At 41.0% G+C, this 18,365-nt stretch overlaps 1 protein-coding gene across 1 annotated transcript in view; it reads left to right on the plus strand.

Moving 5' to 3' along the window:
- The window catches only part of MEIS2 (Meis homeobox 2), a gene marked incomplete in the record, with an annotated part of 295,705 nt that overhangs the window by 195,114 nt on the left and 82,226 nt on the right, over window positions 1-18,365 (plus strand). Inside the window, 1 exon segment of the mRNA XM_078779325.1 lies at window positions 10,439-10,515. Coding sequence (XP_078635451.1) covers window positions 10,439-10,515 — 77 coding nt within the window.

Consider the following 18,365-nt stretch of genomic DNA (forward strand, 5'->3'; position numbering starts at 1 on the left):
TAATTCTTGCCAGAAGAAGCTGCTTTTGAACGGTACCGTCTCTCGAGAGCAATCAACTGTAAAGAGCAATCAACCAATGAATTTCATTCCAGACAGTTCAGAACAAGCTTCTCGTCAGAGATACGAGGTCCAGAAGACCATTGCTCCACATCCTTATAACACGGACTCGTAGACGCAGTTCATGTAGTACGTGACCGAACATCGCGACTGCAGTCTGAAGCCTAGGCACCAAGTTCTTTTCATAGACACATCTAAATTCTGCTGAAACTTCCAATGCTGGACATCCTCGAGTCTGGAGACGAAGTGAGGAGCAATGCACTAATCACGCCATTAGGCCGCATGATCGGGTTCACCTAATTCTTGTCGATGACGCTCTCTATCCAGATGCAGATGTCCTCACAATTGCATTTTAAGACCACAACATGGCTCTCATGGACTGACATCCCATTGGTGTATGTTAGACGTTACCGAGTCCACCCACAGCCTCTTGATTACGCGGAGGTAGTCCTGCATGGAGAATGACCGACCATCCCACAGCGAGAGCTGAAATTGTCTGATTTAGTCGATGACAAGACGTGTGAAGCTTCCATCAGGGTGGATAATCATCTGATGAAAGCCATTTCTGAGAAATGCAAAACTTTTTTGTGATCATTTCTGGCCTGACGTTGATGCCAATTTGCATCCTCATTTCAAACAGCCATGGTGTTTTTGCATAACAACTTAACTTTGGCTTCCACTGACATGATTCTTCATGGAATGTGCAGATCCATCTGCTGTCTGGCAGGATAGCTCGGAGGTATGCACTCTCGTCTTTGAGCTGTTTAGTCTGGGTGTGAATCTCGACCCGGCTTAAAACTGTCACCCTTGTGTTTCGCATATCAGGGCAATGAATGTGTGCATTGTCCATCGGAAGGACATCAAGGTGGAAGACTCGCCTACCATTGCTGGTGGTTGGTGGACATTGAAGATCCCATGGTGTGCTTTGCATAGAGTATGCAAGCTATCGCTGGCACCATGAACCAATTACGAATTCCTGCTGCCTTCAATCAATAAATCTATCTGCTGGGAAAACCAGGATATAAAATATATATTCAACTTACCAAGTAAACAATAACCACCTCCATACTATTGTAGCTTCAATTTGGTTTGGAATAAATAAGTAAATAGTTAGATATATATATATATATATTGTTTTGTAAATAAAAACCTTTTTCTTTTTTCAAATAAAAAGAAAATGTTTTTGGAAACAAAAACTATAAAAACTACTGTAACTCGTTCGTATAAGTTTTTGACACTCCACGGTGTAACAGAACAGGTTATTTTGTCATAATTACTTATTTTCTGTCATCTCGTTAAATCTCGAACAATTTCTTGCCTCATTATAAATTTGATTGACCGGATCCAAGATAACCACTCGCTCAACACCGTGCCACCCAGTGGACAGGCTCAGAAAGACATAACTCGGTCACAAACAAGATAGGGAAAAATAACTTCCATCCCTTCTCCCCCGATTGCTCAGTTTGGCCGGGCAGCCAGCTCTAGGAAGAGACCTGGTTGTTCCAAACTTCTTCCATTTAAGAATTATGGAGGCCACTGTGCTCTTGGGAACCTTCAATGCAGCAGAATTTTTTTGTAGGCTTCCCCAGATCTGTGCCTCGACACAATCCTGTCTCTGAGCTCTGCGGGCAGTTCCTTCGACCTCTTGGCTTGGTTTTTGCTCTGATATGCATTGTCAGCTGTGAGACCTTATATAGACAGGTGTGTGCCTTTCCAAATCATGTCCAATCAATTGAATTTACCACAGGTGGACTCCAATCAAGGTGTAGAAACATCTCAAAGATGATCAAGAGAAATGAGAGGCACCTGAGCTAAATTTCAAGTGTCATAGCAAAGGGTATGAATACTTATGTAAATGTGATATTTCAGTTTTTTCTTTTTTAATAAATTTGCAAAACTTTCTAAAATCCTGTTTTCTCTTTGTCATTATGGGGTATTGAGTGTAGATTGATGAGGGAAAAAATGAATTTAAACGATTTCAGCATAAGGCTGCAACATAACAAAATGTGAAAAAAGTGAATGGGTCTGAATACTTTCTGAATGCACTGTATATATATATAAATAAAGGAGGAGTGTCTCTGTGTGTGTGTGTGTGTGTGTGTGTGTGTCTGTCTGGATGTCCGCTTATAACTCAAGAACTACACATCGGAGAAACGTTTTAGACACAGATTCGGAATCAGCATAAAATCCTGGTGGTTATAGGCTACTTTTTATTTTAATATCAATGGTTTAAAAAACCGCGCCAGCTGCAATTCCATGGTGTAGTTTGTGGCGGCGCTATTGCCCCTTTCCGATCCCATGACGCATTGCGGTTCCGATTCGCGATAAGGTCTATGCGCTGTCACCGACACTTTTCCACCTTTTCCATACCTTTTAATCAGATTTACCCTATCGTCCATCGTAACCACATTACGCTTGGAAACACTAGCATTATCCTTCTTTGGACCCATGGCTAACACAGACACAGTAAAGGAATACTGTACGTCGCCTCTGTTTTGAATGAGAATCAGCAGTTGCGCGTACGTACATTATACTGTACGTACATATTTATATATTTTTTAATGTGCTTTGTATTGTATTTTAAATTGTTTTTTTAGCTTCTTTTATTGTTACTGTATGTACTATTTTATTTATTTTAAATATATTTTTAAGGAAAACAAATGTTTTCACGTCCGTAGGAGTGACATAAAGTCGCACATAATGACGTTCGCTGCCCGGTCATGAAAGAAATTATGATTCTCTTGACAAAGTGACATGAAGATCAGGCAGTAAACCTCCCAACTGAATTTCTCAACAGTCGTCAGCCTCAAGGACTCCCAACCCACAGGTTGATTCTCAAGGTGGGAGCACCAATCATGCTTCTAAGGAATCTTGATCCACCAAAGCTGTGTAATGGAACACGATTGACAATCCAGCAAATGATGCCGCATGTCCTAGAGGCAACCATCCTCTCAGGACAATACAGAGGAGAGAAAGTATTCATTCCAAGGATACCACTTATTCCACCTGACCTGCCATTCTCCTCCAAGAGGTTTCAGTTCCCCATCAGGCTATGTTTTGCTATGTCCATCAACAGGGTGCAGGAGCAATCAATGAAGGTTGTAGGCCTGAACTTCACAGAACAGCCCATGGCCAGCTGTACGTGGGCTGCTCGAGGGTTGGAAAACCAAGCAATCTTTATGTCTTGGCACCAAGTAAGAAAAGCAGAAATGTTGTATACCCAGAGGTTTTGAGAAATTGAAAATTGAAAAAACGTCATGTAGGAAATGTACTGTGATATTGCTCTAAAATATACATGTTCTTTTCGTCATATACTGTATTTGTATTATTCTTATTCAACCCGGGCGAAGCCGGGTACCTCAGCTAGTATATATATATAATGTAACTACAGTGCTTATAGGAAGTCTACTAAAACATCTCTCAAATTTTTCACCTTTTGTTGCCTTATAGAGCCTGGTATGAAATTTCATTAAATCAGACTTTTTCCACTATTATTTACACATTGTAACCCACAACTTCCAAGTGAAAAAGAAATTCTTCAAATTTTAGACAATTAATTAAAAATACAAAACTAGACTATCTTGATTGGATAAGTGTCCTGATAAGACAAGATAAGATACTGATAAGATACAATACAAGATAAGATAAATAATAATAATAATAAAATAATAATAAAATAAATAAATAAATAAATAAATAAAATAATAATAAATAATGATACAAGATAAGATAAGATACTGATAAGAGGTATCCACCCCCTGAGTTAATACTTGGTGGAAGCACCTCTGACAGCAATTACAGCTGTGAGGGTGTTGGGATTGGTCTCTGCCAACGTTGCACACCTTGCATGAGTAGGCAATATTTGACCATTCTTCTGTACAAAACGTGCGTTGTGTGGGGAGCGTTGATAGACAACAACATTCAGGTCAGGACACAGATTTTTGATTGGATTGTGGTCAAGGCTCTGCCTAGGCCACTCAAGGACATTTACCTTTTTGTTCCTTAGCCACTCCTGTGTAGCTTTGGCTGGGTGCTTTGGGTCGTTGTCATGCTGAAAGGTGAACTTCCATCCCAATTTCACCATTCTTGCTGAGGGCAGCATGTTTTCCTCTCGGAATTTTCTGTATATTGCTCCATCCATGTTGATGGTCTTTGGGTGATGTTGGTGTTCATGTAGGGATGGTGTTCTTTGGGTGATGTACTGTGTTGGGTTTGCACCAAACGTACACGTTTTGCATTTAAAGCAAAAAGTTCCATCTTGGTTTCGTCAGACCACAAAACTTTTTGCCACATGGCTTCAGAATCTCCGCTGTGGTTTTTGCACACCTCAAATGGGTAATGACTTCCTTCTTTTTTGAGTAATGACTTCCTTCTCCCCCCCCCCCCCCCCCCCCCCTACCGTACAGGCAAGACTTGTGGAGTGCTTGAGATGTTTTTTTGTCACATGTACACAGTGAGCAGTCTTTACCATAAAGGTCTGTAGCTCTTTCAACGTTTCCATTGGGCTCTCGGTCTCCTCTCTGATCAGTCTCCACCTTGCTTGGTCATCCAGTTTGGAGGGACGGCCTGATATAGGCAGGGTCATGGTGGTACCATACACCTTCCACTTCTTAATGATTGTCTTGAATGTGCTCCAAGGGATATTCAAAAAATTTGAAATATTTTTATACACATCCCCTGATCTGTGCCTTTCCACAATTTTATCCCGGAGGTCTTTTGAAAGCTCCTTGGTGCTCATGGTTGAGTATTTGCTGAGAAATGCACTACCCAGCAGAGAAAACCGACAGGAACAGCTGATTTTATTCTGAAATAATCAGAATCACTTCAATGTAACACAGGTAGAGGCAAATTAACTTGGTGTGTGATTTTGGAGGTGATTGGTTGCACCTGCGCTAATTTACAGTTGCAATTATAAGGGGGGTGGTGACTTATCCAACCAAGATAATCCAGTTTTGTATTTTTAATTAATTTTATGATATTTGTAGAATTTGTTTTTCAATTGAAAGTTGTGGGGAAAAAAGTCTGATTTAATGCATTTTGTTTCCAGGCTATAAGGCAACAAAAGGTGAAAATTTTGAAAGGAAGTGTAGACATTCTATAGGCACTGTATATATATATATATATGTACATACATGCAATTGAATAAAAAAAATTTATGCTAAATTAAAAAGGCAATGTAGGGATGACAAACTACAGACTAATAAAGGTCCTAAACAAGATAGGGACGATGTTGGTTTAGAGAGTAGCTAACAGTATTGCCATCACATAACAATCCCCACATCACGGCCTCCAGACTATTGTCTAGGACGAGGCCGAGCTAAAAGTATTAGAAGCTCCTATATTTCATTTCTGCATTAGAATAAGAAGCTCCAATATAATTTCATGGAATTCTTGCAGCTTCAGTTGTCTTTCCTACTTTTCTTTTTTATCAACTTAGAGTAACCAATCACAAATGGAGATTATTATAGAATGTTGTTATTAGAGACTAGCAGAAGTACCCGGCGTTGCCGGGCGGGGGAGGGGGGGGGGGGGAAGGGTAGAGGGGGGGAGTTGGGAAGCGGAGGGTGGGAGGGGGTGGAGGGGGGGGGGGAGGAGGCGGAAGTGGGAGAAGGGGGGGGGGAAGGGGGAGAGAGGAGGGGGGGAGGGCGAAGTAGTGGGAGCAGGGGAAGGGGTGGGAGGGGAGGAGAGGGGGGAAGGGAGGGGAGGGGGGAGGCAGGGGAGGAATGGGGTTCATATATATGCTGCTTTGTGAATGTGGCGTTCATCACGTTTCTGAGTTAAGTGTGATGCTGATCAGGAAGAAGAAGAAGCCGTTCTACCAACTTCGTACACTTCCGGAATTGTTTGATTTATTTGGATTAAAATGTCTGGTGATTGTTTTGTATTTATTTATGCGAATTAAGCCTGGTGTTGGCTTAGCGGTTAGGGTGCCGGCTTGGGATCCGAGGATTCTGGGTTCCAATCCCGGTCAATCGCTGAATTAACGCCAGGGGGGTTGACTCAGCCTGTCATCCTTCCGAGGTCACCAAATTGAGTACCAGCTTGCTGGGATGAATGATCCCGGTGTGTACCCCGGTTTAGAATAGGTACACCGTATCCCTGCACATCGTAAGAGGTGACCAAGGGTTGGTGTCAGGAAGGGCATCCGGCCATAAAAACATTGCCTCAAACAGGGAACCATGATTGTCATGGGGCCCGCAAGGCTAACCCCCGCTCTAGCAGGGAAAATGGCCTTAAAACGATCATTCATTCATTCATATGCGAATGTGTACTTGTATATAACTATCATTAATTTAAAAAAATATTGAGCACGATCGAGCGATTTAAAAAAAAAAAAAAAAAACTTTTTTTTCATTTTTTTTTTTCTTTTTTGGCCTAAAACACTCCCAAGCACTCACTGTATATCTATATACAGTATATATACAGTGTATCAATATATATATATATATATATATATATATGTATAAACATATACAGTCCCGAAAAAGTAAGTACACCCCATGTAAAGTTTTGACTTTTTCAAAATATTTCAACATACAGCTATTTGATCTTCATTTCAACAATATTGATAGATAAAGGTGATATAATACAACAAATATCATGAAACATTTACATTTTGTAGTCCATTGTATAATTTAAATAAACATAAATGCAAATTTCGCATGTGGAAAAAGTAAGTACACCCCTACATTTATCATTACTACAAATACCTAAAATTAGAATCAGGTGCACCAGCTCAGGTATAAATGATTAGAACATCGTTGGAGAGAATCTTGGAAGAACCTGTCTTATTTAAACCTCAGACATTTCGTTTGGCTTGCTCTTTGTTGTTGAAGTGTGTGGCGTCACCATGCCTCGATCAAAAGAGCTCTCTGAGGCCTTCAGAAAGAAGGTTATACATGCCTATGAGTCTAGGAAGGGATTTAAAGAGATCTCCAAACAATTTGAAATCAATCATTCGACTGTCCGGAAGATCATCTACAAGTGGAGAAGATTCCAAACAACTGCCAACTTGTTCAGGCCAGGCCACCCCAGCAAGTTCAGCCCGAGAGCAGACCGCAAGATGCGGAAAGAAGTCTCTAAGAACCCCAGAATGTCATCACAGGACCGAAAGGTAGCTCTTGCCACTGTTGATGTCAAAGTGCACGAGTCTACCATTAGAAAGCGGCTGCACAAATTTGATCTACATGGGAGGTGTGCCAGGAGGAAACCTTTGCTGTCCAGAAAGAATATCAGGGCAAGACTAAAGTTTACCAATGAGCACCGAGGCAAAGACCAGCACTTCTGGAACAATGTGCTCTGGACAGATGAGTCAATGGTAGAGCTATTTGGCCACAGTACCAGAAGACATGTTTGGTGAAAACCAAAGACAGCATTTGACCACAAGAACCTGATACCAACTGTAAAGCATGGTGGTGGAAATATTATGGTTTGGGGCAGCTTTGCTGCATCAGGGCCTGGGCAGCTCACCATCATGGAATCCACTATGAATTCTTCATTGTACCAGAGGGTGCTTGAGGATAATGTGAGGCCATCTGTCGGAAAGTTGAAGCTCAACCGAAGGTTGACCTTGCAACATGACAATGATCCTAAATATACCTGTAAATCCACCAAGGAATGGCTGTAAATAAAGAAATGGAGGGTTCTGGAATGGCCAAGTCAAAGCCCGGATCTAAATCCCATCGAGATGTTGTGGGGGGATTTGAAACGAGCTGTGCATGCAGGAAACCCCTCAAACATCGCACAGCTGAAAGAATTCTGCATGGAGGAGTGGGCAAAAATTTCTCCCAGTCGATGTCAGAGACAGGTAGACAGTTATAAGAAACGCCTACTTGAGGTTGTTTCTGCCAAATGGGGCAATACCACCTATTAGAGCCAAGGGTGTACTTACTTTTTCCACATACGAAATTTGCATTTATGTTTATTTAAATTATACAATGGACTACAAAATGTAAATGTTTCATGATATTTGTTATATTATATCACCTTTATCTGTCAATATTGTTGAAATGAAGATCAAATAGCTGTATGTTGAAATATGTTGAAAAAGTCAAAACTTTAAATGGGGTGTACTTACTTTTTCACGTGTCTGTACATCACATGAGCATACACATGCACCTCAACTCGAAGGTGAAGCACATGTTCAATCAACACACACATTCTAACCCCGAAGGGCCAGAATGCATAGTCATACAATTTGGAATTTCTCCATAGGACTGAATCCCCACGACTTCCAAGGCACGGCTTCAATCCATCCTCAATACATACATACAGGGACGCGCAATAAAATGTAGGTAAACTTTAATATTATAGAAAAAATAATTAAATAACTGAGAAATGGGCAATGTCCAGTGTTACCAATACCTAACAGATGCCGTTAGCATGTGATGGAAAGTCAGTTGTTATCCATAAATAAGGCAGTGCAGAACACCAAGATAGTGTTGTTTTCGATATATCAAGTCTGGCTACATTTTATTCAAATACCATGTGTGTATGTGCACATAGAGATATCCCAATCACGTCTCTCAGTCGTAATTAGAGGGAACAACCAGAACAACCAGTCAGCTCTCACCTAATCAATTACCATAGGCGTCTAGGATTATCCAATAAATCAACTCCCATGCTCTTCCAGCCAAATAAAGTTACGTAAAGCAACGAAGAAAAGTTTGCTGTACGAAGGCCTTACCTTGTGTAACTTTTCATTGTTCCTTGAAGCAGCTTTCCTTGCCTAGGGGAGCATGGGAGATTATGTTATACTGCGATATCCCACATTCTCCGATGCGACGCACGGCATGCACATTGCACGCCACTAAAGAATTTGTAGGCTGCTTCATATTTTGCCCAGAATCAAAGCCAGAGTCACCTTCACAAAAGGGAGGATATTACATCTGAGCTGTCAAAGTAAATTGGAAATTTTATCCGACAAAAAGCAAATCAAACATGAGACGTTTGGCTGTGCAAGAAAAGTTTCCACATTATGTGGTGTGTGCTCCGTGTTTATGTTTAACGTCAATGCAACAACACTTGCATTGCTTTAATCCCAGAAAATTGAAGTTATTGTTTAGCAGAAACATTCAGTAGGCTATCTATTGAAACTTGAAACTTTCCTCAGCTAAATGAACGTCTATTAGGTTATTATTTCGGTATTAGGTTATTGTTAGGTATTAGAAGTAGGTTCTTTTGTTTGGAGCTAACTTGTTTCATCGACTGCAGCCATGTTTCAGTTGTACCGCAGGTTTTAACATGCCCATGCTCGGGTCATGGGAACCAACTTGCCTCCCGAGATGGAGGGTTCAGGGATGAGTAAAAGAAACTGCCGACAAACCCCAGAACAATCTGATACAAAACGCACTAACCCTTTGTAAGTTATTTAATTATTCATTCGTTGTTTTTCATTACTTGCAATCATTAGTGCGTTCGGTTTTCGATTTTTCAAAGGTGACCGGAGACGAGGTTGTTCATTTAATTAAATAATCCAGGATAAATGATTGCGGAAAGGTGGAGTTGGGGGGGGTGTCGGAAGACAAAATAAAGGTATTCAAAATCAGGCATGTGGCACAATTAGATGTCTGAACAGCGCCACGTGTGGAAATTTTAGGTATTGCACGTGTAATTCAAGTCGCACACTATGCTTGATTTACCACCGGAGTGGCGCGTTCTCTGGAGTTTAATTACCTTTTCATTTTTCAGGTGCGCTGTTTTCCTTCGTCTGTTACATTTTTGTCAGTTCAAGCGGCTTATTTGACTTCATCCAGTTTCTGGCCAAGCTCATCTTTTTTGGCTTTAAAGGACGAGGTTTTGTTGGGTTCCAGTGTGTGGTAGACAGGAAAATATCGGTAATTAGATGAACCGCGCTACTCGGTGCACCGTCTGGGAGCTAAGTCACGTCTTCATGAGGCCGGCGCCTCTCTGGGTGTTCTCCACACCTGGAATCAAAGCAGTGCCTGTGGGGATAGTGGTAGAGTGCGGGCCAAAGGTTTACTGCCCGCCTCTGCACTCGGCCTCGGCTTGTTCTGCTGGTTTTCATTACCAAAATGAACGTCGGCAGGCGTTCTCATTCATCAGGCCGCCGTGTGCCAGGTCTCGTGTAATTACCATGTTGCTGAACCTCCTTGTGACTTTTTTTTACCTTTTTTTTTCTCCTCAGAGCTGGGCCTTGATTCCGTGCCTCATTTATTCTTTTAATTGCAGCCTGGCTCAATTAACGCCTGCCTTGCTCTGCCCATCCATCTCAAGACCTCTAAATTGGAAAGTGCAAAAGGGTTCCGCGTGGAATGGAGCCCATGATTGGTGGCTTGTGTCCATCTGAGGGGACTTATGAGTAGGCCTGTGCCGCACACTAATGCTGCTTTTTCTCTCTTTCCCTCTCCTGTGTCTTCAGCATCCATACCCATCAGAAGAACAGAAAAAGCAGTTGGCCCAAGATACAGGCTTAACCATATTACAAGTGAACAACTGGTAAGCACATCCTCATTGTTGCTGCTCTGTGTTTTCTGTTGATGTACTTAAAATTTCAATCCTGGTATGGTCGGAAAACAACAACAACAAAGTAAATCGATTGTTTAGGGATTTTTGTTCCCATAGGTTTGCAATGGCCTTTGGTTGCATGCCCATTGACACTTAAATTGTGTTTAAATTAGATCCATGTTGACAGGCCGTGCTATCAAGCTGAACAGAAATGACTACTGAGTTCAAGCCAGCACATAGCAAGTTGGTGTTGTTTTTACTCTAAATTCTGTGATGGTGAATCCAGGGAAAGGATTCTGTCCGTGCGGTTCCCCACCGCTCAATAAGGCAGCCGGTGGCAAGATTCTCCAGCAGTCGGTGTGAAATTGGATCAGAGAAGCAGATGACATTCTCCGACGATAGTCCATAGTGCCGAATGCCAACAGATTATCAGAAATTGCAGTGTTCCTGCGCCACGAGGACGCAGCACTATAATTTGGTGCTGGGGCCTAAACCTCAGTCTGGTGCCTGCTTGGAACACCATGGAAAATCACTCTCATTCAGAGGCAAATTCCTTGACATTGAGAGTAAGCTTCAAGTAGCAACCTGCCCGGAACCACTTGGTGCGCGGCAAATAAGCACTCGGCCAAAGGATAGCTCAATGTGCAGCCAGCGACATCTTTTTATGGGGGGGGGCGGGGGGGGTGTAGGGGTAGAGTGGTGGCAAATTCCCACAGACTGGCAGTGCCTGGGAATTTCCTCCGCTTAAAATTCCCGGTCATATCGTAATGCGCTCACCTATTCACTCTGAGGTTAATAGCACTGCCTTCCAATTTGGAGGCAGCGAATTTGTCAAGATGAAAAGGTTTTTAGGGGATATGGTGGGGGGCGCAATATGGGGAATGGTGCACAGAAAGGTAATTACCCTAATCCGAGATATTTCTGTGTAATGTATCGTCCGGCATAAATGACAAGGCGCCCTCTTTCTTTCACGGTTAACCTCGCCGTGTTTATCGGAGATGTTTCATTTACACCAACTCTTTTATCTGCACTGCGCAGACAACCCGACATGGTCGTACCGCATGGCTTTATCGGGGCTGAGCCATACCTAGTGCCTGAGGTCAATTGATTTCTTCTTCCAGCACCGTCCTGTGTGTTTTCTCTTTCATTTATCCCCCCTTTTTTATTCGCCATATCATCCTGGCATTGAGAATTGCGCGAGCCGGTTTTTCTGCCGGTTATCAGCGAAGCCCCCAACAGCTGGCCCACCAAGGCCTGGAATCACAAAAAGACGAAATAATTGCCCCCAAAAAGGTGAGTTATCTTGGCAGCTCGTGCAGCTTATGAAAGAAAGCGGGCGGCTTATCAGGAAATGTGGAGGTAGTGCGCAATTCGCAGTAAGATTCAAGACTTTTGGGGTGGAGGTGGTGGGAGGTTGGGGGTTGGTGGTGGAAGGTTGGGGGTAGGGTGAGGGGAAGGTTGGGGGTTGGTGAGGGAAGGTTGGGGGTTGTGTGAAGGGAAGGTTGGGGGTTGTGTGAAGGGAAGGTTGGGGGTTGGTGGTGGGAGGTTGGGGGTGGGGGTCACAAACATGAAACTGCAGACAAGAAAGTGATTTGAGCTGGAATTAGTTCACCCAATGTAATTTCTGGATGTATTAAAATAGGAAAGCTGGTATAGAACAAATCTTGAAGAACTCTTTGCAAAATATATAAATGGTGAATTTTCGTTGGCATGTCTATTGCATGACAATAAGTTGCATACTTCAATGTTACTTTGCGCACAATTGCAAAAAGGCAGTGAGTTTACATTGTACCATCAAAAGTTTGAAATGTCACTTTTCAAAATGCTTGATATGTAAGAATGAATGAATGATCGTTTTAAGGCCATTTTCCCTGCTAGAGCGGGGGTTAGCCTTGCAGGCCCCATGACAATCATGGTTCCCTGTTTGAGGCAATGTTTTTATGGCCGGATGCCCTTCCTGACGCCAACCCTTTGTCGCCTCTTGCGATGCGCAGGGATACGGTGTACCTATTCTAAACCGGGGTACACACCGGGACTTTATATGTAAGAATGTTTGAGAAAAAAAACAAGACGTCATAAAAAAAAAGATTTTGCTCTGCTGTTCATGCCTAATCGCTCTTTTATCTACTGTCTAACTCTTACGATCATTAATCATCGAATCTAGTATGTGACATGGTTATTTTGCAAATCAAAGCTCAAGGCACTGTATGTGTGTGCATGTATATACATATGTGTGTGTGTGCGTATATATTCATGTAACATATATATACATATTTGTTGTTGTCATTGTTGTTGTTGTTGTTGTTGTTGTTGTTGTTGTTGTTGTTCGCACTGGCTGGGGGTGGGGGTATGTACGCATCCAGATGCAGTTGCTGCATGTGGATGTGTACGTGCCCCTGCTGGCCCACCTTAGCTGACCGTATCGAGGTTGAAGGGCCGAAACGGGATGATGCTGAGGACCTCGACTGAGGACCCGGTCAATGCGGCACACTTGTGACCAGGTGTGTTTTGAACTTATATATATATATATATATATATATATATATATATATATATATATATATATATATATATATATATATATATATATATATATATATATATATATATATATATATATATATATATATATATATATATATATATATATATATATATATATATATATATATATATATATATATATATATATATATATATATATGTATATATATATATATATATATATATATATGTATATATATATATATATATATATATATATATATGTATGTATATATATATATATATATATATATATATATATATTGTATATATATATATATATATATATATATATATATATATATATATATATATATATATATATATATATGTATATATATACTAGCTTGGCTCGGCTCGCTGCGATCGCCTCACCAAGCGTCGTTACTGAGGTACGGGCTTATTTTAACTGAGGATAATGACTGTACCTGAGTTGTTGTGTTGTCATGATTTACACCAATCATAATACAAACAATTATTTTGCACAAATGTATTTGTTGTGTTTGTGATATTACATTTTTATAGGCAATTTTAGGTTGAAGATTTAGGTTGAATGTTTTTTTTTTCAAGACACAACCCCTCAGCACATACCTAGGGGGGGGGGGGGGTGGGTGGGTAGGTGCAGACTGGAAGTTTGGGACGATTACACCTCACCACCACGTAATTCAAAACACCTCACCACCAAGTAATTCAAAACACCTCACCACCAAGTAATTTAAAACACCTCACAGCAATAAAACACGTAATAAAAACACCTCACCACCACAAAATTAAAAACACCTCACCACCACGAAATTAAAAACACCTCACCACCACGAAATTAAAAACACCTCACCACTACGAAATTAAAACACCTCACCACCACGAAATTGAAAACACCTCACCGCCATAAAACACGTAATAAAAACACCTCACCACCACTAAATTAAAAACACCTCACAGCCATCAAACACGTAATAAAAACACCTCACAGCCATAAAACACGTAATAAAAACACCTCACCACCACTAAATTAAAAACACCTCACAGCCATAAAACACGTAATAAAAACACCTCACCACCACTAAATTGAAAACACCTCACAGCCATAAAACACGTAATAAAAACACCTCACCACCACTAAATTGAAAACACCTCACAGCCATAAAACACGTAATAAAAACACCTCACCACCACTAAATTAAAAACACCTCACAGCCATCAAACACGTAATAACAACACCTCACAGCCATAAAACACATAATAAAAACACCTCACCACCACTAAATTAAAAACACCTCACAGCCATAAAACACATAATAAAAACACCTCACCACCACGAAATTGAAAACACCTCACAGCCATAAAACACGCAATAAAAACACCTCACCACCACTAAATTAAAAACACCTCACAGCCATAAAACACATAATAAAAACACCTCACAGCCACGAAATTAAAAACACCTCACCACCACGTCATTTAAAAACACCTCACCACCATGTGATTTAAAAACACCTCACCACCACGTCATTTAAAAACACCTCACCACCATGTGATTTAAAAACACCTCACCACCACGTCATTTAAAAACACCTCACCACCACGTAATTCAAAACACCTCACCACCATGTGATTTAAAAACACCTCACCACCACGTCATTTAAAAAGACCTCACCACCACATAATTCAAAATACCTCACCACCACGTGATTCAAAACCACCACGACGTTATTAAAAGCACTTCACAACCACGGAAACAAAAGTTTGAGGGAGTCGTTAAGTGACAACACAGAAACTGCCCCGATGTGTAGATATATAGATAAATGACTGTACCCGAGTTGCCGTTTTGTCATGGTTTAAACCAATCATAATTCAAACAATTATTTTGCACAAATGTATTTGTTATATACGTGATATCACATTTTATAAACAATTGAAGTTGTAAAAAAAAAAACCCGAAAAAATTCCAAAAAAATTGGAAACATTTTCAAAAAAAATAGCCTTAGGACATACCGACGGGAGAGATATGTGCATACCATAAATTTGGTACGATTTCACAAAAGTTTGAGGGAGTAGTTCAGTGACAAGACAAGACAACACAACACAACACAAGACAGACACTGCACAGATATATATATATATATATACGTATATATACATACACATGTAACAAAACCCAATCATGTCTCACCCATTAATTCGAGGGAATAACCAACCAGCTCTCATGTAATCAATCACCCCAGGTGGCTATCATTTCTATAATTAACCCCATGCTCTCCCAGCCAAACAAAGCTGCATAAAGCAACCATGAAAGGCTACACAAGGTAAGCTCTTTGCCATTTAGAACCCTACCTGAGTTCTTCTACAGCTGCTGACATTCAAAAGCAGTACATGACCATGAGATTCCCAATGCTACACACCACCCTCAACTGCCAGACCGCTTACCTTGTGTAGGTTTTCCTGGTTGCTTTATGCAGCTTTGTTTGGCTGGGAGAGCATAGGATATATATACTAGCATGGCTCGCCTCACCGCGTGTCGCTACAGAGGAACGGGCTTGTTTTAACTGAGGATAATGACTGTACTTGAGTTGCTGTGTTGTAATTATTTACACCAATTACATGCATCTACATGCTTTCTGCAATACGGTGGGTGAAAGTTAATGCAAAATTCAAGATGTAGGCTACCCAGATTTCTAGCGTGAGCTCGGCCTCAACATAACCCCCCACCTGATATGTTATAACAAGAAAGAGCAATCAGAAATTGCAGATTCTCACCAGGACATGTTTTTAGCGGTTTTAAGGCTTTTGTGTTTAAAAAAATATGGCGGCCAAACCATGTGACCGATGACGTCATCATTTTTTTTCCCACCAATTTATCCATAGATGACGCTCAGGAAATTTCATTTTGATCGCATGAAGTTTTGCACTTGTCAAATTATGATGTCATAATGGAGGCAACTACGACATCATCATTAACATTTTATTCCTCATGGAGGATTCTTTACAATGAGCCATGTCTCTATTTTTTCTATGCAGCGCTTTCGGAGATATAGAGGTGCAAAGTTTTTCAGTTTTTCCAAAGTGGCGCCCATACCACGTGACATATGACGTCATAATTATCATTTAAAAAATTATATAGGAGGACCTGAAGCTATAGTGAAAATTTCCTGTCAATCGGACCAACGGTTGCAGAGAAAATCAAATTTATTCTGTGTGGACAAACAGACAGACCCAGACAGACAGACAGACAGACAGACAGACAAATAGACAAATAAACAATAAATAAGTTGTGTATAGCATGATACTTGCAAAATCCCTAAAATAAGTTGTTGGCCTATGATAACCTCAAAAATAATTGTTGGTTGAATTCAGTGACCTGGTATGCAAATCCTTTTCAAATTTCAACTCAATCAGATGAAAATTGAGGATTTTTGAAATCTGGCCTATGTTGACCTTTTGGCCTATGTTGACCTCAAAAATACTTGGTGGTTGAATTCAGTGACCAGATATGCAAACGCTCTTCAAATTTCAAATTAATTGAATGAAAATTGAGGATTTTAGAAATTTGACAAAGTTGGTGACATTTGGCCTATGTTGACCTATTGACCTTTTGACCCTAAAAACAGCAGGCTCCTTGCTTATGACCAACTCCACCATTTGGTTAAGTTTCATAAGGATCAGTTGAAAATTGTGACCTGTAGGTGACTGACATACAAATATACAGACAGACAGACAAAGCGATAAACAGACAAACACAATAACGCACAAGACCAACCAATATATTTGAAAAATCTTCGATTTTCACAAGTAACAAACAGAATCGAATGCAACACCCTCTCCTCTGGCGAGGTTAATTATAATAATTATTGGTTCATTAGAATAAGAAAACTTTTAAAAAAGGGATGGCATTAAACATGAGGAACACAACTTTTATTGGAGTACTCTTTCCAATGTAGCCTTGAAGGCTTGCAGTGTTTGTTACTCTGCCTGGAAGAAATCTTTCCACAGTTTTTCCGAATCCTACAGCTCGCACTCTGCCCAAGAAACAGGACCCACAGGGCAGAGAAAGGATGAGTAGAGAATGGGTTGGGAAGTGGGAATTAAGAAGCACCTCGCTCCGGAAGTCAAGAGAACGGCCCAAAGACATTAGGGATGACCAAGCTTGTGCACTTCCAGGCTCAGGGAAAAGGAAAGGAAAGGAAACCGTTTTGATGAGTTTGCTGGGAAGACCCAGCTGGGTTCTCCCACCCTTCGGCCATTGCATTGAAGGCACGCTCCTGCTTGTTTGGACTGTCGGACTCTGCTAAAATGTCCGGCTCCATGTCCTACATGTACGACTAACTCAACACAAGGAAGGCATGGCACAAAAATAATATTTTTCACACTCATTATCACCGGAACATTCAACATCAAAGTCAATTCCAAAAAAAACCCATTTCTCGACAAACAAATCAAGCTTTAGCCACTGGGCGAGCTTGAGAAGTATTATGAAATCCCATGCTACCCGGGAGACTGACCTATGTCTACCTTCGAACCACTGCCATATGGCGGAAGGAAAAATAGAATGGTGAAGCTGATTCTTACATGTTTTGACTGCATTACGGAGGTCCAGAGGGAAATGGAGTTTGAGTTGCGCGTTTCCAACCAAGTTTGCGTTCATCTTACACAGAACGTCCCTCCTACGGTTAGGTCAGGGATCATATCCGCATGACCTTCGATCCAACTTTATCGGTAATGACGACACCTTATTCTTCACTTATATGGTGGGATAGAAAGGTGGAAAGGGTAGGAGTTTTCGAAGGAAGACAAATACACAAAAACGGTGTTATCAGCGAGTTGCACAAGTGAAAACGAAGCGCTAGATTTGCGAGGAGGTTGTAGTTTGTGGGAAAATTATTGGAAGCTGCATCCTCTTATAAGAAAATGAAAGATATAGTTAGAGTTGTGTATAAAATTTGTCAAGCAGGTGACTGCATAATACCATGTCGATACAATATTATTAAGAGGACACACCTTTACCTGCAGTTGTTTCAGGTAGCTTGGCACTAGCATGCGGGACTCAGCCATCAGGTCCAATTTCCAGCAGAATGGGATTTCAATAAAGCTCCCGTCAACCACATCATTGAGCATTCCTTGCTCTGTCGAGGACGTTAAGATAGTTGTCTCATCGGCAGCGAAGATAGATGTCCGAGAGACCTTCGCAAACAGTAGACCTTTGGGTCGGGATGTAGGCGCAGACGTTCCATGCCTTACGTCCACCTCACAGGCTTGAAGCAGGAGCGTTTGCTCACCAGTGAACATGCAACCAGTTGTTG

Source organism: Myxine glutinosa, chromosome 5, assembly GCF_964187855.1.
Source record: "Myxine glutinosa chromosome 5, kmMyxGlut1.1, whole genome shotgun sequence".
NCBI classification, from domain to species: domain Eukaryota; kingdom Metazoa; phylum Chordata; class Myxini; order Myxiniformes; family Myxinidae; genus Myxine; species Myxine glutinosa.